The following is a 24,646-nucleotide window of genomic DNA, read 5'->3' as shown; positions in this document are numbered from 1 at the left end:
TACTGCCTGTTTCTCTTTACTCTTACCAACTTGGAGGACCTGTCATTACCAGTTAACCTTTTATTTTTTTTAATGTGTGAATTGAGCATCTTTGCATATGTTCAGAATTGTTTCCCCCCTGCTGTTTCTTTTTCTATAAACTACTGGTTTTTCTTACTTGGGCAAAGTTCTGGTTTACCCTTTTGGCCTGCAGTGATCTTCTGGTCTGGAAGCTCAGTTCCTTCTGATGTTGATTTTAATGGGTGCTGAACTGGAAAAAACCCTCACTTGGAGGGAAGTTGGCATTGTTGTTTCTGCCTCCTAACTCAATACACTTTTCAGCTGTATCCACCACTTATGCAAAGATTTTATTGGCTTAAAAAGACTATATTTCCTAATGGCAGTCAACTATTCTACAAACAAATCAGGGATTGCATTTTAATATTTTAATAAATAGACCCAAAACCAATACAATTTTGGCAGGGGAAGGAGAGGATAAGTAAGTGAAAAGTAGGTAAGGAAATTTTATTTCCAAAATTTTAAGTGTTAAGCTCTAAGAATTTTTATGAGGAAACCCCTTTCCTTTTCACAACCAAATCGTGTATACCCATGGTAGATACATGTTGATGTATGGCAAAACCAATACAATATTGTAAAGCAAAAAATAATAATAAGTGAAAGAACATAAAAAAAAAAACCTTTCAAAGCATGCATTCTCAAAGTATTTTCCATGGCGTTTTATTTTGGCTGATGAGCTCCCTCTGGAGGCAGGAAAAATATCAGCACCAGAGTTTCTTTTGGTTCCATTAACACACTGTTATGACAAACCTAGACAGTGTTTTAAAAAGCAGAGACATTATTTTGCCAACAAAGGTCCGTATAGTCAAAGCTATGGTTTTTCCAGTAGTCATGTATGGATGTGAGAGTTGGACCATAAAGAAAGCTGAACACTGAAGAATTGATGCTTTTGAACTGTGGTGTTGGAGAAGACTCTTGAGAGTCCCTCGGACTGCAAGAAGAGCCAACCAGTCAATCCTAAAGAAGATCAATCCTGAATATTCATTGGAAGGACTGATGCTGAAGCTGGAGTTCCAATACTTTGGCCACCTGATGTGAAGAGCTGACTCATTAGAAAAGACCCTGATGCTGGGAAAATTGAAGGCAGGAGGAAAAGGAGATGCCAGAGGATGAGATGGTTGGATGGCATCACCAACTCAATGGATATGAGTTTGAGTAAGCTCTGGGAGATGGTGAAGGACAGGGAAGCCTGGCATGCTGCAGTCCATGGGGTCACAAAAAGTCAGACACAACTGAGCGACTTAACAAGCAACAATATACTGTTATGCATGTATGCATGCTAAGTCGCCTCAGTCGTGTCTGACTTTTTGCAACCCTATGGACTGTAGCCCACCAAGCTCCTCTGTCCTTGTAATTTTCCAGGCAAGACTACTGGAGTGGGTTGCCATGCCCTCCTCCAGGGGATCTTCCCAACCCAGGGATCAAACCCTAATCTCTTATTCTCCTTCATTGGCAAGAGTTCTTTACCACTAGTGCCATGTGGGAAGTCCCCCAAATACTGTTATAACAGTATTAAATTAATTTGGCAAGGTAGCAGGCTACAAAATTGAAGACAAAAATCAGTTGCTAACAATGAACAATCCTAAAAGAAAATTATCCCTGAAAATCCATTTACAATAGCATCAAAAAGAATAAAATACTTAGGAACAAATTTAACTAAGAAAGTGAGAGACTCATACAATGAAAACTACAGAGCATTGCCGAAAATAACTAAAGAAAATATAAACAAATAGAAATATACTTTGTTAATGTATCAAAAGACTTAGCAAGATGTCAGTACTATCCAAAATAATCTATAGATTCAGTGCAATCCCTATCAAAATCCTGATGACATTTTTTTGCAGAAATAGAAAAGTCTAACCTAAAATTCATATGGAATCTCAGAAACCCTGAATATCCAAAAAAAATCTTGAAAAAGAAAAATAAAGCTGAAGGGCCTACATTACAGTAATCAAAATAATATGGTACTGCCATTAAGACCAATGGAATAGAAAAGAGAGCTCAGAAATAAACCCTTACATATGTATTCAAATTATTTTTTACAAGAATGCCAAGACCACTCAGTGGGAAAGGACAGTGCTTTCTACAACTGGTATGGAGAAAACCAGATATCTACATGCATATGTGTGAAATTGTGCCCATATCCAACACCATATAAAAAATAAAGTGGATCAGGGTTCTAAAACTCTTAGAGGAAAAGAGGTCAAAAATTGTACAACATTGGATTTGGCAGCGATTTCTTGGATATGACAGTGAAGGCACAGGCAACAAAGAAAACAGACAAATTGGACTACATGAAAATTTTAAATTTTTATGCATCAAAAGACACTGTTGACAGAGCAAAAAGGCAATCCATGGAATGGGAAAAAATACTTGAAATCACATATCTGGTAAGAAATTAATATCCAGAGCACATAGAAGCTCTTAAATCTCAACAACAACAAAACCCAATTTAAAATGAACAAAGGACATGAATAGACATTTGTCCAAAGGAGATATGCAAGTGACCAATAAGTACAGGTAAAAATCCTCAACATTTCTGATTATTAAGGAAATGCAAGTCAAAATTACAATGAGATACCACCTCACATCTATTTGGATGAATACTATTTTTTTTTAATGTAAAATAATGGAGATGAGAATGTGGACAAACTGGAACTGTTGTACTCTGTTGGTGGAAATGTAAGGGGATATAGCTGCTGTATAAAAAAAAAATTAAAGATGGAATTATGATGTGGCAGTTCCATTCCAGAGTCTTGAAGAATATTTGTTTACATATGTTCATAGCAGCATTTTTCACAACAGCTGAAATATCAAAGCACCCGTGTGCCCATCAGTGGATAAATGAATAAGCAAAATGTGGTATATACGTACAATGGAATATTATTTAGCCTTAAAACAGAAGGTAATTCTGACTTATGCCACAATATAGATGAAACTTGAGGACATTATGCTAAGTGAAGTAAGTCAGTCACAAAACAGCGAATACTGAATGACTTCACTTTATAGAAGGTATTTGGAGCAGTTAAAATCATACAGATACTTGGAGTAGTTAAAAGTCATAAAGAAAGACAAATTCTACATAATAGAATTGTGGTTACCTGGGGCTGGAGGTGGAGGAATGGGTGGTTATTGTTTAATGGGTATTGAGTTTCAATTTTACAAGAAGAAAAGAGTTATGAAGAGGAATGGTGGTGACAGTGTACAACATTGTTATTGAGTCGCTAAGTTGTGTCTGACTCTTTGCCACTCCATGGACTGTAGCACACCAGGCTTCCCTGTACTTCACTATCTCCCAGAGTCTGCTCAAACTCATGTCCATTGAGTTGGTGATGCCATCCAACCATCTCATCCTCTGTCACCCTCTTCTCTTACCCTCTGTCTTTCCCAGCATCAGGGTCTTTTCCAGTGAGTCATATCAGGTGGCCAAAGTATTGGAGCTTCAGCTTCAGCATCAGACCTTCCAGTGAATATTCAGGGTTGATTTCCTTTAGGATTGACAGGTTTGATCTCCTTGCTGTCCAAGGGTGAACATTTATAATACCACTGAACTGTGCACTTAAAATGCTTAAGATGGTAAATTTTGTATTACATGTACCTTATGACAATAAAAAAGTAAATGGTAACTAGAATTAAAGCTGAAAAAGTTGAAGCACTTTTAGGGAAGCAGAAAATAGATGGGTGTTCCATATAAATAAGAGAAATCTAGATTGTTGATGTCATAAGTGTTCAGTGTTCTGGACACAATTCAAAAAATAAAAAGGTGAACTCAACATTGGTATCTTATTCACTTTTCTGGTTAGTGATAGACGTGGTGGGAAGTATGGTGACTTGTTGAAAAGTCAACAAGGTTATTTTTTTTCCTTTTGCCTAATTCCATGGCATGTGGTATCTTAGTTCCCTGACCAGGAATCAAACCTGTGCCTCCTGAAGTGGAAGCACAGTGTGTGATTCTTAATCGGTGGACCATGAGGGAAGTCCCAACAAGTTGAATTTTTGAGCAGAATTTTTGACAGTTTCTTTGTGAGGAGACACAGAATTTGTAGACCAGGACTGCCACGAATGAGGGCATCCTGGTAAATCTCCAGTGTTTCGTGTTGGAAGCCAAGAGGACTTACATACCAGGAGAAAAGTGAATTTGAAATAGACTAGTGTTTCCAATGATGAAAAGTCAGTTTCACATCATCTCAGACACTGGTTTAGGGCAACCCAGGATTTCTAATGCTCCAGTCACCTACCAGAGCAAATGTAAATCATCTCTGAAGAAAGAGATTTTCTTTTTGAAAATTTTTCTTATATAGTGTCCATCACTCAATAAAAAATAGCCAAACTGAAGAACAACAACAACAAAAAAACTTGAAAACCAGAGAAATAACTGACAGGAGAATTAGACTCACAAGTGCAGACAAATAATGAAGGTACAGATACAAAGTTTTAAAATAAATATTCTCACTGTGTTAATGAAAACAGAAGACAAAATGAGAATTCAGCAGAAAACTGAAACTTACTTTAAAAGTGTCAAGTGGATAATTTTAGAACAGAAAAGCACAATGACCAACTAGAAAGTTCAATGGGTGAATTTAACAAGATTACACAAAGATGAAGAGAGAATTAATGAACAGAAAAATCAAGAAAAAGTACATACATTTAAGCACAGTTCAGTTCAGTCACTCAGTCGTGTCCAACTCTTTGCAACCCCATGAACCGCAGCATGCCAGACCTCCCTGTCCATCACCAACTCCCAGAATCCACCCAAACCCATGTCCATTGAGTCGGTGATGCCATCCAACCATCTCATCCTCTGTCATCCTCTTCTCCTCCTGCCCTCAATCTTTCCCAGCATCAGAGTCTTTTCCAATGAGTCAGCTCTTTGCATCAGGTGGCCAAAGTATTGGAGTTTCAGCTTCAACATCAGTCCTTCCAATGAACACCCAGGACTGATCTCCTTTAGGATGGACTGGTTGGATCTCCTTGCAGTCCAAGGGACTCTCAAAAGTCTTCTCCAACACCACAGTTCAAAAGTATCAATTCTTCGGCACTCAGCTTTCTTCACAGTCCAACTCTCACATCCATACATGACCACTGGAAAAACCATAGCCTTGACTAGACAGACCTTTGTTGACTAGTAATGTCTCTGCTTTTGAATATGCTATCTAGGTTGGTCATAACTTTCCTTCCAAGGAGTAAGTGTCTTTTAATTTCATGGCTGCAATCACCATCTGCAGTAATTTTGGAGCCCCCAAAAATAAAGTCAGCCACTGTTTCCACTGTTTCCCCATCTATTTCCCATGAAGTGACTTGACCGGATGCCATGATCTTAGTTTTCTGAATGTTAAGCTTTAAGCCAACTTATTCACTCTCCTCTTTCACTTTCATCAAGAAGCTCTTTAGTTCTTCTTCACTTTCTGCCATAAGGGTGGTGTCATCTGCATATGTGAGGTTATTGATATTTCTCCCGGCAATCTTGATTCCAGTTTGTGCTTCCTCCATCCCAGTGTTTCTCATGATGTACTCTGCATATAAGTTAAATAAACAGGGTGACAATATACACCCTTGATATACTCCTTTTCCTATTGGGGACCAGTCTGTTGTTCCATGTCCAGTTCTAACTGTTGCTTCCTGACCTGCATACAGGTTTCTCAAGAAGCAGGTCAGGTGGTCTGGTAGTCCCATCTCTTGAAGAATTTTCCACAGTTTATTGTGATCCACACAGTCAAAGGCTTTGGCATAGTCAATAAAGCAGAAATAGATGTTTTTCTGGAACTCTCTTGCTTTTTCCATGATCCAGCGGATGTTGGCAATTTGATCTCTGGTTCCTCTGCCTTTTCTAAAACCATCTTGAACATCTGGAAGTTCACAGTTCACGTATTGCTGAAGCCTGGCTTGGAGAATTTTGAGCATTACTTTACTAGCATGTGAGATGAGTGCAATTGTGTGGTAGTTTGAGCATACTTTGGCATTGCCTTTCTTAGGGATTGGAATGAAAACTGACCTTTTCCAGTCCTGTGGCCACTGCTGAGTTTTCCAAATTTGCTGGCCTATTGAGTGCAGCACTATCACAGCATCATCTTTCAGGATTTGAAATAGCTCAACTGGAATTCTATCACCTCCACTAGCTTTGTTCGTAGTGATGCTTCCTAAGGCCCACTTGACTTCCCATTCCAGGATGTCTGGCTCTAGGTGAATGATCACACCCTCATGATTATCTTGGTCGTGAAGATCTTTTTTGTATAGTTCTTCTGTGTATTCTTGCCACCTCTTCTTAATATCTTCTGCTTCTGTTAGATCCATACTATTTCTGTCCTTTATTGAGCCCGTCTTTGCATGAAATGTTCCCTTGGTATCTCTAATTTTCTTGAAGAGATCTAGTCTTTCCCATTCTGTTGTTTTCCTCTATTTCTTTGCATTGATTGCTGAAGAAGGCTTTCTTATCTCTCCTTGCTATTCTTTGGAACTCTGCATTCAAATGGGTAATATCTTTCCTTTTCTCCTTTGCTTTTCACTTCTCTTCTTTTCAGAGCTATTTGTAAAGCCTCCTCAGACAGCCATTTTGCTCTTTTGCATTTCCTTTTCTTGGGGATGGTTTTGATCCCTGTTTCCTGTACAATGTCATGAATCTCCATCCATAGTCATCAGGCACTCTGTCTATCAGATCTAGTCCCTTAAATCTATTTCTCACTTTCACTGTATAATCATAAGGAAATTCTTAGTCACTGGCTAAAATCTGCTTACGTATTTTAACCCCAAACGTTAAGGAAACTTGCCCACAAAGCAAACTCAGAAAATGTCCATGAGAAAATGGATTAAAATATTTGAGCACAGGTTCAGACCTTCTTCTCCCACAGCAAATTTCTGGGAATAACGGAAAAGGTATACCTTTTTTTTAAGGCATACCTTTTTAAAAAACCTCTAATAGTGCCTTGGGAATTCCCTGGTAGCTCAATCGGTAAAGAATCTGCCTACAGTTCAGGAGACCTGGGTTCAGTCCCTGGTTTGGGAAGATTCCCTAGAGAAAGATATGGCAACCCACTCCAGTATTCTTGCCTGGAAAATCCCATGTCCAGAGGAGCCTGGTGGGCTACAGTCCATGGGGTGGCAAGAGTTTGACATGACTTAGCAACTAAACCAATAGTACCTTAAAAAAATAGAGATCTTCAGTGGACAGAAATTATATGGATACTTTAAAGAACAGAGGCAAATATGAAAAGAGTTAAAGAAAATGAACCAAAGGTCTAAAAAAGATTTCATATATAAGTGGAGAATGGCCATCCAGTTCCTGCAAGGTAGGAGGCAGTTTGTGCAGGGGGCAGCAGAGGCTGTGCTTTATCATAGGAACCAGTTGGAATATATCTGTAATAGGAACAGCCAACTTTCCTGCTGCGACATGCAGTTGGCAAGATAGGACCTGTTTTCAGGGAGGAACTGACTGGCCTGGGAAGAAGAGGCAGGGCCTGGTACCATGTAACATTCTTGTACAAGAAGACTCCTTCCCAGGAGTCTTCCCACTTACATCTCACCCAAACAGTTCATCCCACATCTCCCAAGTAATCTGTGGAATCAGGGACTAAGCACTCATCAGTAAGTTAAAGGAAATCTCAAAGATGAACACCCAACCAGGAATCATCAAGCTTTAGGGGAGACCAACAGCATGAAAAAACCTCCCTAAGCCCAACAAGCAGAAATACAGTAACTAAAGGGAAGATTTAAGACAGTTTAAAGGAATTAAGTTAATGTATCAGTTCAGTTCAGTTCAGTCGCTCAGTCATGTCCAACTCTTTGTGACCCCATGAATCACAGCACGCCAGGCCCTCTGTCCATCACCATCTCTCGGAGTTATACATTAGTATAAAAAAATATATAATTACACTTTTTTGCCACACCACATGGAATATGGGATCTTAAGTTCCCCAACCAGGGACTGAACCCGAGCCCCCTGCTGCAGTGGAAGCACAGAATCTTAACCATTAGACCACCAGGAAAGTTCAGTGTTCATATTTTTGACAGGAGAAGACCACTTAGCCTTAAAAAAGGAATAACACATTATTTGAAAGAGCCGCTTAGGGATCTTGGAGAGGAACAACATAGCTATCAAAATTACAACCTGAGAGATGGGTTGTAGCCAAGAGAGCAGAATCAGAAGACCTTGAATTCACCTCCTACTACAGGCACACCAGAATTACAAGTAGTTACAGAGAAACCATCTATGATAATGACCTGAAGAGTAATAGAAAATATTTTCCACAACTAAAGACATAAAAGGGAAACCACAACAAAATGGGCAGGGGGCCAGAAATGCAATATAGTCAGGACACACATTTGGGAAGGTGACCCACAAATGGAAGGAATAAGCACAACTGCAGAAGTCCTCCCCGAGGATTGAGGGGTCTGAGACTCTGCAGCCCAGGGATCCTGCACTGGGAAGATGAGCCTCCAGAACATCTGGCTTTGAAAACCAGAGGGGCTTATTTTGAGAAGAGCCAGAGGGCTATAGGAAACAAACTTGACTCTGACAGGGTGAATGCAAAATCTCAAAAGAGTCCAAGTCCAGATACAGAAGCAGTAGCTTGAAAAGAGCTTGGGTCAGACCCACTTGCTCATCTTGGAAACCCTCCTGGAGGGGCAGAGTGCAGCTGGGGATCTTCCTGTGGATAGAGGTTATGACAGCAGCCATTTTGGGAAGCTCTTTCAACTATGATAATAACCTGCAATGGTAAGCACCATTTTGGAATCCTTTCTCTAGCCTGTTAACACCAGGGACCCAGCCTCCTCAGACCATTTAGATAGCCACAGTTAGAATTTCAACAAAGAGAAAATATAAAGAGGAACCAAACGGAGCTAATGAGTAAATGGCTAAATGAAAAAATACACTAGAGGTTGTCCAAATATGAAAAAAGAATTTTAAAAATGAGGATACTTTAAGATACCTCCAGGGGCTTCCCTGGTGGCTCATTGGTAAAGAATCTGCTTGCCATTGCAGGAGACATGGGTCTGATCCCTGGTGGAACATCCCACATGCTGCACAGCAGCTAAGCCCATGTGCTACAACTGTTGAGCCTGTGCTCTAAATCCAGGAGGCCACAACTACTGAGCCACATGCCCTCGAGCCTATGCTCTACAACAAGAGAAGCCACCACACTGAGAAGCCCTTGCACTGCAACTAGAGAGCAGTCCCCACTCTCCACAACCAGAGAAAAGCTCCCCCCCGCCACAACCAAAGCAACAAAAACCCAGCACAGCCAAAATTAAATAAATGATTTTTTTAAATGAATGAAGACAGCCTAAGAGACTTCAGAGAAAACATTAAACACACCAACATTTGCATTACAGGGGTCCTAGAAGGAGAAGAGAGAGAGAGAGAAAGGACCTGAGAAAATATTTGAAGAGATAATAGCTGAAAACTTCCCTAACGTGGGAATTAAAAGACAATGGAAAAAGTTTTTGAAGGAACAAGGGACAAAACAACAAATAACATGCAAAGGAACTTCTGTACAGTTATCTGCTGACTTCTCAGCAGAAACTCTGCAAGCCAGAAAAGAGTGGCATAATATATTTAGAGTAATGAAAGGGAAGAACCTACAACCAAGATTACTCTACCAAGCAAGGCTCCATTCAGATTTGACAGAGAAATCAAAAGCTTTATAGACAAGGAAAAGCTAAGAGAATTCAGTACTACCAAACCAGCTTTTCAACAAATGCTAAAGGAACTCCTAGGCAAGAAAGAGACCAGCAATTTAAAACAACCTTGTACATATATCTATTACTATATCAAAACCTCAAAAACCTCTACTGTACTCTTGGAGGGCTGTTTATATGCAGGAGTGTCCCTACATAGCTTGTTTGAATTTAATTTTTTTTTTTTTTTTCCGCAGAGGGCTAGTTTTGGTTTGGATGCTTATTGTCTCTCCTCAGTGTGTGCTGGCCATTATCCCCTGTGGTAGGAGTGGTCAGCCACCTCTGCCAAGGGACCTGAGACCAGGAGCCAACCACTGCCCTTCCTTCCTGGAAGCATGCATGTGGGCTATGTACCTGCACACCCCCGTCAGCACTGATGGTCTGTGTGAGTTTCTCTCTGCTTTGCTCTCTGCAAACCTGTTGCCACCCTCTCCCCTGAGGCTCCAAAGCTGCTTTGTCATGGCTGATCCCCCTGCTAGTGAGGGGGACTTACCAGTGTTTGAAAATCTTTCTGCTTTCACAACCCCCTCCCAAGGGTACAGATCCTGTCTAGATTCCTTTCTTTTTTCTTCTTTTTTCTTTTGTCCAGTGCAGTTATGTTGATATTTTCTTGCCCTTTTGGGGGTCTGAGGTCTTCTGTCAGTGTTTAGTAGATGTTCTATAAGAGTTGTTCCACATGTATATGTGTTTTTGATGTATCTGTGGGGAGAAGGCGAACTCCACATCCTACTCTTCCACCATCTTGATCTTTCCCCTTAAGCACTTCTTAATAGATGATTTGGGTAAGTTTTCACAATTCTGTATTCCCCAGTAAGCACCACCGAGAATAAGACAGAGCACATTTGTGTGTGTGTGTGTGTTGTTTGCAAGCAGTACATCTTATAACTCTACTCTAGGTATAATCTTTATCTGGAATCATTTCACTTATAGTTTAAGTTTGGTTATTTTAAAATTTTGAGTAAATGAATCATCCTGTAAATAGTTTGTCTGGCTTCTTTCATTTAGCATGTTTTTGAGATTCACCTATGTTATTGTGTGTTTCAGTGAGTTGTTCACTTTTAACACTGTGTATTTCATTATATAAATATACTAAAGTTGCTTTCTCTAGTCAGTTTTGGTAAACATTTCAATTGTTTCCAATTTTGACCTACTTGAATAAACTTGCTATGAACATTCTTGCACAAATCTTTTGTAGAAAACATGTTTTCATTTTGCTTGTGTAAATACTTGGGAGTGGAATTTCTGAGTTATAGAGTGGAGATATGTTTAAATATATTAGAAACTGCCAAACCATTTTCCATAGTACTTATACTGTTTTATACATAACCACCAACAGTATATAAGAGATTCAACTACTGTACATTCTCATCAATATTTGATTGTCACTGTCTTTCACTTTCGGACACGACTGAGTGACTTCACTTTCACTTTTCACTTTCACGCATTGGAGAAGGCAGTGGCAACCCACTCCAGTGTTCTTGCCTGGAGAATCCCAGGGACGGGGGAGCCTGGTGGGCTGCCGTCCATTGGGTCGCACAGAGTCGGACACGACTGAAGCGACTTAGCAGCAGCAGCAGTCTTTCACTTTAGCCATTCTCTAGAGTGTCTAAAAAATATCTCATTGTGGTTCTAAATTTATTTCCATCATGGATAATGATACTGGGCATCATTTCATGTGCTTCTTAGTCATAGTACATCCCCTTTTGTAAAACACCTAAGATTTTGCTCCAAACTCATTCTTTCTGCATATTATTTGCTTCCATTGTTTGATTGAACTGAAATCCATGCAATTGAATTCCCTGTTGATGAATATTTAAATTGTCTCAAATGTATGTTTTTATCAACAGGCATGAAATGATGAACTTTGTATAGCTTTGTGAGCCAGTGGGCCAATATTTTCAGTATTCTGCCATTTTGGCCATTTATAGCATTAAGAATGGACAGAACTTACATGTTTTCACAAAAAAGGGCTCAATGGTTGGGAACCATTTTGATGCCTGAGTCATAGGTGCCCTTATGACATCATTCCTGGTTTCCCTTCTTCCTGCCTGAGATGTAGCTGGAAGAGTACAGACCTGACAGCAATGGAACCATCTAACTCCTAACTATGGGAAATTTAAGGGATTGCAGACCTGAGAGATTTGAACCATCTATTTCTAAGTCATGGGCATTCAATTTTGTGTAAGAGAGAGAGCCAGTCTACCCGAATTTGCAGGCAGGGAAAGGTGGATTTCACAGTTGTTAAGGATACAAGTCCTCTTGCCTCTGGGCAAGGCAAGAGGTGGAGCATGTGGTAGACTCAGAACCGAATTTACAGAGAGCAACCTACTCTTATCTTTCCCCTCTAAACTCTGATTACAGAAGGATGGCCACGTTTGTCAAATTGTAGTAGAAGACGTTGATGAAACCACATTACTACGTGAAGCGAAGAAAAAGAAAAAAAAACCTGAAACACCTCTACCACAGGTAGGCCAATAGAGGTTCTCAAAGTTGAAGGGGACCCAAACCTGCAATGTATCTAACTAAAGTCACCCAGAGGTGACAGTTGTCTTTGTGGCCCATAGCATGGGATGATCAGGGAATTTGTCACCCTTGTAGCTCAGCTGGTAAAGAATCTGCCTGTGATCTGGGAAACCTGGATTTGATCCCCGGGTTGGGAAGATCCCCTAGAGAAGGGAAAGGCTACCCATTCCAGTATTCTGGCCTGGAGAATTCCATGGACTGAATAGTCCATGGGGTCGCAAAGAGTCGGACATGACTGAGCAGCTTTCACTTTCATTCTCACTTTCATTCTCACGTCCATATATGACTACTGGAAAAAGCATAGCTTTGACTAGAAGGACCTTTGTCTGCAAAGTAATGTCTGCTTTTTAATACGCTGTCTAGATCGGTCATAGCTTTTCTTTGGAGCAAGCATCTTCTAATTTCATCGCTGCAGTCACCATCTGCAGTGATTTTGGAGCCCAAGAAAATTAAGTCTGTCTCTGTTTCCACTATTTCCCCATCTATTTGCCATGAAGTGATGGCACTAGATGCCATAGTTTTCTGAAGGTTGAGTTTTAAGTCAGCTTTTTCACTCTCCTCTTCCACTTTCATCAAGAGGCTCTTCAGTTCCTCTTTGCTTTCTGTCATAAGGGTGGTGTCATCTGCATATCTGAGGTTATTGATATTTTCCTGGCAATCTTGATTCCAGCTTATGCTTTATCCAGCCCAGCATTTCGCATGATGTACTCTGCATGGAAGTTAAATAGCAGGGTGACAATATACAGCCTCGTGTACTCATTTCCCAGTTTGGAACCAGTCTGTTGTTTGTGTCTGGTTCTAGCGGTTGCTTCTTGACCTGCATAAAAATTTCTCAGGAGGCAAGCAAGGTGGTCTGGTATTCCCATCTCTTTAAGAATGTTCCACAGTTTGTTATGATCCACACAGTCAAAGGCTTTGGCATAGTCAATAAAGCAAAAGTAGTTGTTTTTCTGGGATTCTCTTGCTTTTTCTATGATCAAACAGATGTTGGCAATTTGATATCTGGTTCCTCTGCCTTTTCTAAATCCAGCTTGAACATCTGGAAGTTCTTGGTTCACATACTGTTGAAACCTGGCTTGGAGAATTTTGAGCATTACTTTACTAGCGTGTGAGATGAGTGCAATTGTGGGGTAGTTGAACATTCTTTGGCATTGCCCTTCTTTGGGATTAGAATGAAAACTGACCATTTCCAGTCCTGTGGCCACTGCTGAGTTTTCCAAATTTGCTGGCATATTGAGTGCAGCACTTTCATAGCATCATCTTTTAGGACTTGAAATAGCTCAGCTGGTATTCCATCACCTCCACTAGCTTTGTTCCTAGTGATGCTTCCTAAGGCCCACCTGACTTTGGATTCCAGCATGTCTGGCTCTAGGTGAGTGATCATACCATCGTGGTTATCTGGGTCATGAAGATCTTTTTTGTATAGTTCTTCTGTGTATTCTTGCCACCTCTTAATATTTTCTGCTTCTGTTAGGTCCCTACCATTTCTGTCCTTTATTGAACCCATCTTTGCATGAAATGTTCCCTTGGTATCTCTAATTTTCTTGAAGAGCTCTCTAGTGTTTCACATTCTGTTGTTTTCCTCTATCTCTTTGCATTGATCCCTGAGGAAGGTTTTCTTATCTCTCCTTGCTATTCTTTGGAACTCTGAATTCATATGAATATCTCTTTCCTTTTCTCCTTTGCCTTTCACTTCTCAGTCTGATTTCTGTATTGACCATCTGGTGATATTCATGTGTAGAGTCTTCTCATGTGCTGTTGGAAGAGGGTGTTTGCTATGACCAGTGCTTTTTCTTGACAAAATTCTGTTAACCTTTGCCCTGCTTCATTTTGTGCCCCAAAGTCAAACTTGCCTTTTACTCCAGGTATCTCTTGACTTCCTACTTTTGCATTCCAGTCCCCTATGATGAAAAGGATATATTTTTTGGGTGTTAGTTCTAGAAGGTCTTGTAGGTCATCATAGAACCGTTCAACTTCAGCTTCATCGGCATTAGTGGTTGAGGCATAGACTTGGATTACTGTGATATTGAATGGTTTGCCTTGGAAATGAACAGAGATCATTCTGTCATTTTTGAGATTGCACCCAAGTACTGCATTTTGGACTCTTTTGTTGACTGTGAAGGGCTACTTCATTTCTTCTAAGGGATTCTTGCCCACAATAGATAATAATGGTCATCTGAATTAAATTCACACATTCCAGTCCATTTTAGTTCACTGATTCCTATAATGTTGATGTTCGCCCTTGCCATCTCCTGTTTGACCACTTCCAATTTTCCTTGATTCATGGACCTAACATTCCAGATTCCTATGCAATATTGTTCTTTACAGCATCAGACTTTACTTCCATCACCAGTCACATCCACAGCTGGGTGTTAGAAACCCAAGTCTAGAATTGTGTGGGAGTGCATGTGTGTTTACATGAGTGCATGTATATGAGTTAACTGAAGTTCAAGATGTGAGAACCAAAAGAAGTGAAAGTGAGAAATAAATGAGCAGGGCTCCAAACTGTGTGGGACAGGCAAGTGTCTAATCCTGTGATTTGACAGAGAAGCCAGCAGGTTGTGCATTGGAGCTGGTGTCAGGCATGAAAGGAGAGCAGAGGATGCCCATTCTCCAGTGTGTGGGTGCAGTCTGAAGCAAAGTGATATGCTTCCCAGGTAGGTATCAGGCCCAGGTGCAACAGAATCCATTGACTCATAGATCGTGGTGTTCTTGTTCTAGACTGGCCAAACAAGCCCAAGGAACCAGGTGACAGCTAGGGCAGGTGTGCCCCCAAGCAACATATGAGGACTGTGAGACTCTATGTTCAGCTGTGATGTGTCTGTTAAACCAAGAGTGGTGGAGACAGGGTACCTGTCTGGTCTTCTGGCTCCAGCCAGTGGCCTGCTCAGTGCTCAGGAACTGCTGGGGAATTGACCATTGTTGATGAAGTATCAAGACCCCTTCCTAGCTCATGCCAGAGCTGAGGTGGGTTGGGAACATTTTCTGAGTGTCCTTCTTTTTCCTTGTAGCCTCCGCCCCAGGTGAAAAAGCCAAAACCACCCAAAAAGGTGGTTATAAGCAATGAGCTGCAAGCAATAAAAATCCAGGCCTGGTGGCGGGGCACCCTGGTGCGCAGGACACTACTGCATGCGGCTCTCAGAGCATGGATTATTCAATACTGGTGGAAACAGAAGCTGGTAGAGCTCCTGGAGAAGAAACGACGGGCTATGCTGCAGTATTATGCTCAGAAAAAATGGGCAGTGGTCAGGCTACAGTCCTGGGTTCGCATGTGGCGCGTCCGGGTTCGTTACCGCCGTTTGCTCCATGCTGTCCGCATCATCCAAGTCTACTGGCGCTGGCATAATTGCCATACCCGTGGCATTTTTAGGGGCAGCTATGAACTCACAGCAAGCCAGCTAGGACTTGAGCTTGAGATCTTTCTGGGATCACACATCTGTCGGATTACGGACTGCATCCCCTTCCCAATAAAGAATTGATCAGGTCGGCTCCAACACTGTGTCACAAGGTCTCTGTCAGACAAGCTTCAGGAGGTCCTGTCTCAGTGAAGGGTCAAAGTAAATGATGGCAGATATTGGGTATCTCACAGGTCAGCTCTGAGGTTATCTGGGGTCCCATATGAAGGAGGATTCTAAGAGCCGGGAACTGGATAGGTGGGGTCTATGATTAATTAGCAGTGGCTGCCATGAGTAGGAGAGATGGGGTTGCAGGGCTGCCAAGTCAGCCAACTCCAGGGAAACTCCTTCATAGTGTGGTCTATAGTTTTCTGTTTTCATTTGTCAATGGTTTCCTCTGCTGTGCAAAAGCTTGTAGATGATTAGGTTTATTTTTGCTTTTACTTCTGTTGCCTTAGGAGACTGACTGAAGAAAACATTGATATGATTTATGTTGGAGAATATTTTGCCTATGTTCCATTCTAGGAGTTTTATGGTGTCTTGTCTTATATTTAAGTCTTTAAGCCATTTGTAGGTTTTTTTGTGTGTGTAGTGAGAGGGTGTATTCTAACTTTATTAATTTACATAGGGCTGTACAACTTGCCAACAGCACTTGCTGAAGAGACTGTCTTTTCCCCATTATGTATTCTCACCTCCTTTGTTGAAGATTAATTGACCATAGGTGATTAATTGATCATGGGCTATCTGTTTGGTTCTCTTGATCCATGAGTCTGTTTTTGTGTCAATACCATGTTGTTTGGATTACTGTCACTTCATAGTATTATCTGAGGTCTGGCAGTGTTATGCTTCCTGCTTTGTTCTTTTTCCTCAGGATTTCTTTGGCAATTCTCAGTCTTTTATGGTTCCATATACATTTTAGGATTATATATTCCAGTTCTGTGAAAAATTATGTGGGTAAGTTAAATCTGGGCTTCCCTGGTGGCTCAGTTCCGTAAAGAATCCATTAAATCTGTGGTTTGCTTTGGGTAGCATGGCCATTTTAACAGTGTTATTTCTGTCAATCCAAGAGCATTTCCATTCAATTTAGACCCAATTCCCAAAGTCCCCTCAACCCACCTGGGGACAACAGAAGCCCACACAGCCTGGCCTTGGCCATCTCACTCTCTCAGTACCTTCCCTGGTGGCTCTGTTAATATCAAATAAACCCAGCACCCTCCCATCTCAGTGCTTTGCTCTTGTTGCCTCATCTAGAATTTGAATGGTCTGAGTGAGAATCTAATCATGGATTGGTCACCTGAGAGCCAGATGTGGAATTTTATCCTTTGCCTCGTTCAACTGGTCAGCAGAACAAAGCCATAGGCAATCATCATCCATTCCTGAAACAACTGCATAAGGAATAGATGAACTGGTCAAGTCCTTCTCTTGCCCTCTACTCCACTTAGGCAAAGCATGTGTATGTCAGCCTTCACTCAAGAATAACTCTGAGCTCTACCTCCTAAAGAAAGTGGGCAGTCTTACCGTGAAGAGATCCTATTATGTATGCTGGATCTACAGGAAATAGGGCAATGTTTTCCAAACTTTACCAATGGTCCCAATGACATGGAGGGTCTCATTAAAGCAGATTGTTGGGCCCAACCCATCATTTCTGATTCATTATATCATGTTCCCAAGAATGAGTGTTTGTAACAGGTTTCCATGTGATGCTGTGACTACTGTTTTAGGAAACTCCATTATCCATATCACTGGGGTAGAGTTTAACTATGTGGTGGCTGTAGATGAAAGCAGAACTAAAGTAACAGTGGTTTAAACAAAAAGAGGTTTCAGTTTACAAACAGGGGTTCCAAGCCTGGTACAGTACCCACAGGGTAAGAAATCTTTCCCCCTTACAATCTGTTACTGTGCTATATATGGCCTCTCATCCCCAGGTCACTTCATGATCCAAAATGGCAGCTTCAAGATCAATAATTAGATCTGCAATCTAGCCAGTAAAGATGAACGAGAAGGAGAAAGGCATGCTACTTCTCTTTAAGGGCATATCCTTGATTACATATGCTGCTTTTGTGCACAGCTCAGAAGGATATAAAAGAAGATCTAAATAAATAGGAAAAATAAGTCATTGATAAAATGACTTAGAGTTGTAAAGTTGTCAATTATCTCTAAGTTAATCTGTAAATTAACCTCAGTTCCAGTAAAAATCTCATTAGAAGTTTTGGGGAAATTACCAAACTGAGGAAAAAGTATCATTTTGAAGAATAAGTAAATATCCACAGAAAAAGAGACTGGGAAAATGATCAGTCACATAAAATACATTATAAACTTGTAATAATAACATACTGTGAAGTTGAGGCACCAGGTGTTAAGAGTCTAAGGTGAGGATTAAACATTTATTCAAGGATTTGTAGAATTTCCCCTTCATGCCATTCCCCTCCTTCATGGGTATCATTGGGTGATAGCCCCTCTTCTGCCCTAGCAGGAGAGAGTTTTATTTTCTGGATAATTTAAAGCAAAGAACATCGGGACTCAAGGATTTCACGCATTGCTGAAGGCAGAGGTGAAGTGCCATACTAACGTGGAGGGATTGATTGGAAGTGTGTGGGCTGAATAGTAAGCCTCAAGCCGTCTGTGCCAACTCAGCTACCGAATGGCCTGTGGTCAACTTTCATTTCCTACTCTCTGACTCAAAGTTTGGGATTCTTCTCTGGGGAATCAGTCCATTATTGTTGCTTGAATAGCAAACTGCCACAAGCCTCAGCTGCATGCAACAGTAAACCTAGGCTGCATTCCACTGGGATGGTTTGATTGGGGAAGCTCTGCTCCACATTTCTCATTCTTCTCCTCATACCAGCAAGCTACCTAGGCACTTTCTTGTCTTGGCAATGGCAAAAATGTGAAATGGCAAATATTAATGGACAAAACCTTTCAAAGCCAAAGTCAAACTTTCATGTCATGCTGCCTTTATTCTACTGGCCAAAGCAAGTCACATAGCCAGACCCAACACACAGGACAGATTCTATTCCCTTATGCAAAGAAACTTCAAAGTCCCATAGCAAAAGATGTGAATATAAGGCCTCTAATGCAATCTACCATGGGCTCCAAAGAATAAAACAAATGATTACTGATGTTTGAAATGAAACCCAACTCTGCCTTATTAGCCCTTACTGAATGGCATCCTAAGCCCCACCATGGACACTGAGTAGCATTCTCCTGTTATACATAAATAGGCAACTTAACATAAATCATTGATATTTTCATAAGGCTGCTCACATGAAAGACTAAGACAAAAACACAAACAGGAAAAAGAGCTTAAAAGAAATAGAGCCAGTACTGGGAACAGAAGAAAAAGGTTAAAAAAAAAAAACTCAAGCTAACAACTACAGTTTTCTAGACTGATAAGAGATGATAAATCAGTGAAATAAGAGTGATGTGTCAGCCTTCAGAATGCGAGAAAATAATAGCAAATAAAGCGACTGACAAAGAATTAATCTCCAAAATATACAAGCAGCTCATGCAGCTCAATACCATAAAAATAAACGACCCAATCAAAAAATGGGCCAAAGAACTAAACAGACATTTCTCCAAAGAAGACATACAGATGACTAACAAACACGTGGAAAGATGCTCACCACTCATTATCAGAGAAATGAAAATCAGAACCACAATGAGGTACCATCTCACACCGGTCAGAATGGCTTCCATCAAAAAGTCTACAAACAATAAATGCTGGAGAGGGTGTGGAGTAAAGGAAACCTTATTACACTGTTGGTGGGAATGCAAACTAGTATAGCCACTATGGAGAACAGTGTGGACATTCCTTAAAAAACTGGAAATAGAACTGCCATATGACCCAGCAATCCCACTGCTGGGAAACCATAATTGAAAGAGACACATGTACCCCAGTGTTCACTGCAGCACTGTTTACAATAGCTAGGACATGGAAACAAGCTAGATGTCCATTGGCAGACAAATCGGTAAGGAAGTTGTGGTACATATACACAATGGAATATTACTCAGCTATAAAAAAGAATGCATTTGAGTCAGTTCTAATGAGGTGGATGAAACTGGAGCCTGTTACACAGAGTGAAGCAAGCCAGAGAGAGAAACACCAATACAGTATATTAATGCATATATATGGAATTTAGAAAGATGGGAACAACAATCCTATATGCAAGACAGCAAAAGAGACACAAATGTAAAGAACAGACTTTTGGACCATGTAGGAGAAAGTAAGAATGGGACGATATGAGAGAAAAGCATTGAAACATGTATATTATCATATGTAAAACAGATGACCAGTGCAAGTTTGATCCATGAAGCAGAGCACAAAGCTGGTGCTCTGGGACAACCCTGAGGGATGGGGTGGAGAGGGAGATGGCAGGGGGTTCAGGATGGTGGGACACATGTATACCCATGGCTGATTCATGTTGATGTATGGCAAAAAACCACCACAATATTGCAAAGTAATTAGCCTCCAATTAAAATTAATTAATTTTTAAAAAAGAATGATGTGCCATTAAAAGAATATTCATAGAACAGGAAAGAGCATCTGAAAGTTGACTCTTAAAAAAATGAAAAAGTCTTCTCAAAAGTAACACAGGAAAGACAGAGTTGGAAGATAATGTAGAAAATATTGAAAAATTAGAGGATTAATTCAATTAAAATTAATTAATTTTAAAAAAAGAATGATGTGCCATTAAAAGAATATTCAGAGAACAAAAAAGACTGCCTGAAAGTTGACTCTTAAAAAAATGGAAAAAGTCTTCTCAAAAGTAACACAGGAAAGACAGAGTTGGAAGATAATGTAGAAAATATTGAAAAATTAGAGGATTGATTCAATTAAAATTAATTAATTTTAAAAAAAGAATGGTGTGCCATTAAAAGAATATTCAGAGAACAAAAAAGACTGCCTGAAAGTTGACTCTTAAAAAAATGGAAAAAGTCTTCTCAAAAGTAACACGAAAGACAGAGTTGGAAGATAATGTAGAAGATATTGAAAAATTAGAGGATTGCTCTATGATCTGACTAATAAGATTTGTGTAAGTATTAAAAGCTAATGGCCAGTGACAAGGCCCTGGCCTGTCGGCTTCGTAGAAGGTGAATTTCCATGAAGAAATTTCCACAGAAAGTATCGAAACAAGTAAAATGTTTATTAGAAGGAAAAAGTACAAATGAATTGAATCACACAGGCGGGCTCAGAAAGAGTCCTATCCTCATGGTAGTTTGAATCACTTATATGGGGTATGTCTTACAGGTTTCTTCTAGCCAGTCATCTTGCCCTTGCCTGGCTCTGAGTCTGTATTTGGTTTAACTCAGAGTCCTCCCATGTATGTGCGTGCATCTCTTAGCCAAGATGGATTCTAGTGAAGAGGCCAAGGATAGGTTTACATCATCTACTATGGGGTGGTGCCTCCTCCCTTTCTGGCCCCCAAGAAGCCTTTCTGCTCATGTGTAGTCAGAAAGATCTCTTTGACCTCGAGAATGAGAAATATGTGGTCTCTCTATCTTTTGTCTAGGCAGGGCTCAGCTCCTCTCTTGCTCCTGCTATTATCTTCATCTTGGGAGTATCTGTCCACAGGGGACAAACTTCAGCTGCTCAGCCTGGAGCCCACCTATCTCCTGCCTCAAGTTCACACAGCCAGAAAGAATCTATATCAAGACTGGAACCCAGATACTTACCCTTGAGTCACACTGTGTCTCACAGACTGTCTCATACAAGTCTCTAGTCAGAGAAATGCAAAGTAAAACAGCTAGGCAACACCACTTTGCATCTTTCAGTTTAAGAAAAATTAGAGATTGACAGAAGTTAGATCAGATCTGCCGCAGTGGAGAGCAGTTTGTCAGGATTTTGTGGTGTGGAGGAGCCACCTATTCTATTACTCAGCAAGCCACCCTGTGTGTTACCCTGGAGAATGCCTCCCACAGCTGCCGAGCGTTAGGAAGATGCTCCTTGCAGCATTGTCTGTTGTAGAGAATCCTTGGAGGTCACTTAGAAATTAATTCAGAGGATAAAAACAGATTATTCTGGGTCATGAGTACATATAGAGTCACTGTTATCAAATTATATATATATATAAACATTTTCATAATAGAGTTTTTATGAAGCTGTGTGGGAAGAGAAAGGGAATCAAGAGTGTACTTCATGGTATGGCTGTCAGTAGCACTCTCTTGTCATGATAATGTAAACACTAAGTCATGATCAGACCTAAGTTGCAAATAACCTCATAGGGAAAATGAGGGGAGGAAAATGTGAGGTTGTTTGGAATGGGGCAGAAAAACTAAATCCTGTTCTTTGATGGAAAGTTGATGGATAACGCTTTGAAATGAAGAGGCCATGTCAGCCTGTTAACTGAGATCTGGAGAGAGGGAGTGTGAACATGGCTGGGAAGTGACTGTGGAGACAGTTGGAAGACTGATGGCTTTTGAAGCAAGCCTGAATACCTAATTAACCTTAAATGACCACTGCCACTACAGGAGGAGTCTGAGATATTACCTGTCTCCTAGGTAATGATCATTTGGGAAATTCCTCCTGCCCAGTATATTTCAGACAGGATGAAAGGGCTTCTTTTGTTATAAGGAATGTAACATTGGCCTGCTAAGTGCAGCTCAACAGCTATAGAAGGACAGCAGCTGGAGAAATTGACTGAGCAGAAATTGACTGAGGTGCATCCATCCTAAACCTTCCTTGGCCCCTTCTGCTCACCATCCATACCCACACTCTTCCCCATTAGAGGAGGGACTTTCTCACCTGCTGAAGAAGGGCACCATTGCAGAGAAAATGGGAGGGTGTGGAGAGCAGCCTGAGCCTATGCACCTTCCTCTGCATTATGGGAGCTGCTCTGCTCAGTAGCTGAGGATAGGATGATCTTGTGGGTGGACCAAACCGGAGATCATTCTTGGGACAAGACACACTCTCAGGGGATGTGGTTCTACCAAAGACCCTGGTGCATCCCTAGTAGGAGGGAAATGCAGGTGTTTCCACTTTATCCAACAAGTTTGAGCCTGGAGAAGGCAACATGGTCCTTGGGTCATAGTTGCCCTTGTGACATCATGGCTGTCTCCTCATCTACCATCCTTCCTGCCTCTGCCAAGACCAATGGAGCAGCGACCAGAGAGGGATATGAACACCTGAACCACTGCCCCAAAACCATGGGCAGTAAATGCTCTGTAAGACTTAGACACTCCCTTCCCCAAGGGTGGGGAGTTCCCCATGGCTGAGGGAAGCTTTGGATGACTTCAAGGACCCTGGAAAAGAACAGGGAGCTGGGGCTTTGGGAACTTTGCACAGAGACTGGTCCTCACTCATGTTTTCTCCCTACGTTCTGATTGCAGAAGCCTGAACCAGAACCAGAACCAGATAATGACGATCTAGAGAAAGAGAGGAAAAGGAAGGTAGGTGGGGCCCAGGAGCATGTGGGAACCTCAGACCATTGGCCTTCTGACCCCAGGGTCCCTGCAAGTAAAGGCTTCATCTCAGTGGTGCCTTCCTGTCCTGGTATATTCCCTCCATATTCTGGGTGAGGCAGGGAGACAGTAGAGACGCAAGGAGTCAGGATACTAACAGGCCACATGGAAAGTGAGACACAGCACAGTGAAAACTGGAGAGCTGGAGAAAGGGCATCCTGGGCCTAGAAGGATATGAGAGTGACTGAGAGATAGTGAAAGTGTTAGTTGTTCAGCCATGTTCAACTCTTTGCAAACCTATGGACTGTAGCCCTCCAGTCTCCTCTGTCTACGGGATTCTCCAGGTAAGAATACTAGAGTGGGTTGCCATTCCATTCTCCAGAGGATCTTCCCGACACAGGGATCCAAGCCAGTCTTCCGCATTTCAGGCAGATTCTTTGCCATCTGAGCCCCCAGGAAAGAGTAGTGGAAGTCAAAAGAAATGAAGTGGAGGAAGCTACGAGGGGGCTGTGACAGAGGTAGCATCACAGGCTGGAATCTGATGGGCTCAGATGCAAGCTACAAACTCAGAGTTTAATCCTGATGAGGACCCTTTGGTTCCTCACATCTATGTCTGGTCTTCTGGATCAGAAAGTGTTTCCACTGATTCCATGAACCTGTGAAGACCACAGGGAAAGCATATCCTCATTTTATACAGACAAAGACATTGACTCAGAGGGTAAGCAGATGTGTTTGTGGGCATTGACAAGACAGAGGTAGAGCCAGAACCCCACCCAGCCAGCCCTGAGAACCACCAGGGAAAAGGCTTATTGTTCAGAGAGACAATCAGAGGTCCTTTGTGGCAGACACCACAGCTGTGGTTGATGGTGACAAATTCACTGGGAGTCTTCTGCTTTTCTTGGTTAGTTGCTTCTTGCAAAACAACGCCAGATAGCAAGGATGAAGGCGGCTAGGAAGATCCAGGCCTGGTGGCGTGGAACCCTGGTGCGTAGGACCCTGCTGGCAGCCGCCCTCAGGGCCTGGATGATTCAGTGCTGGTGGAGAACAGTCCTGTGGAGGAAGTTGTATATGCGACGGAAGAACTTACTGAAGATGTATGTAATGGAGGAGCAGGCGGCAGTCAAGCTCCAGTCCTGGGTTCGCATGTGGCAGTGCCATCAACATTACTGCCAAGTGTGCAACGCTGTATGCATACTACAAGCTCCAAAGAGCTGCTTCACCTTTCAGACCAGTGATGTTTCACAGGCACTATACGGAGGTGCTTTCAACCAGCCAGAGTTCCATATTGAAATCCTATCAATCTAAGAGAATACTATAGGGTGGAGAACTGGCTCCACCACCCCAATAAATGTCTGACCAGGTTTTGTGTGTTTCAGTGACTCTCTCAGGGTGGGGACCCCAAAGATCCAGGCCCTGCCCTCTTCTACTCAGGATATACTTCAGTATAGGTATCTCTCCCTCCTACCCCCACTCCCGCCCCTCAGTGCCTGTGGCCCCTGTTTGGACCCACAGTAGCCATGTGCCACTCTATCCAAATCAGAAACTGCTGCCTGAGGGTGACCTCATATATGCAGAGCCAGGTGTCCCATTCCACATCTCCA

The 24,646-nt window shown here is 41.5% G+C and overlaps 2 protein-coding genes across 2 annotated transcripts in view; both read left to right on the top strand.

Moving 5' to 3' along the window:
* Positions 1-24,646, top strand: part of GRM2 (glutamate metabotropic receptor 2) — a 101,056-nt gene that overhangs the window by 62,483 nt on the left and 13,927 nt on the right. Inside the window, exons 9-12 of the mRNA XM_061397492.1 lie at positions 12,091-12,195; positions 14,799-14,909; positions 15,264-15,735; positions 22,974-23,033. The gene's annotated coding sequence lies outside the window, so the exon portion shown is untranslated. The remainder of the gene's footprint in view (positions 1-12,090; positions 12,196-14,798; positions 14,910-15,263; positions 15,736-22,973; positions 23,034-24,646) is intronic.
* IQCF3 (IQ motif containing F3) lies at positions 22,692-24,350 on the top strand. Its single transcript, XM_061395650.1, has 3 exons — positions 22,692-22,808; positions 22,974-23,033; positions 23,952-24,350. The coding sequence occupies exons 1-3, from the start codon at positions 22,692-22,694 to the stop codon at positions 24,348-24,350; spliced, it is 576 nt and encodes a 191-aa protein (XP_061251634.1).

Source organism: Bos javanicus, chromosome 22 (assembly GCF_032452875.1).
Source record: "Bos javanicus breed banteng chromosome 22, ARS-OSU_banteng_1.0, whole genome shotgun sequence".
NCBI classification, from domain to species: Eukaryota; Metazoa; Chordata; class Mammalia; order Artiodactyla; family Bovidae; genus Bos; species Bos javanicus.
The sequence above is the reverse complement of the archived record's forward strand: the minus strand, read 5'-3'. Positions and strand labels throughout refer to the sequence as shown.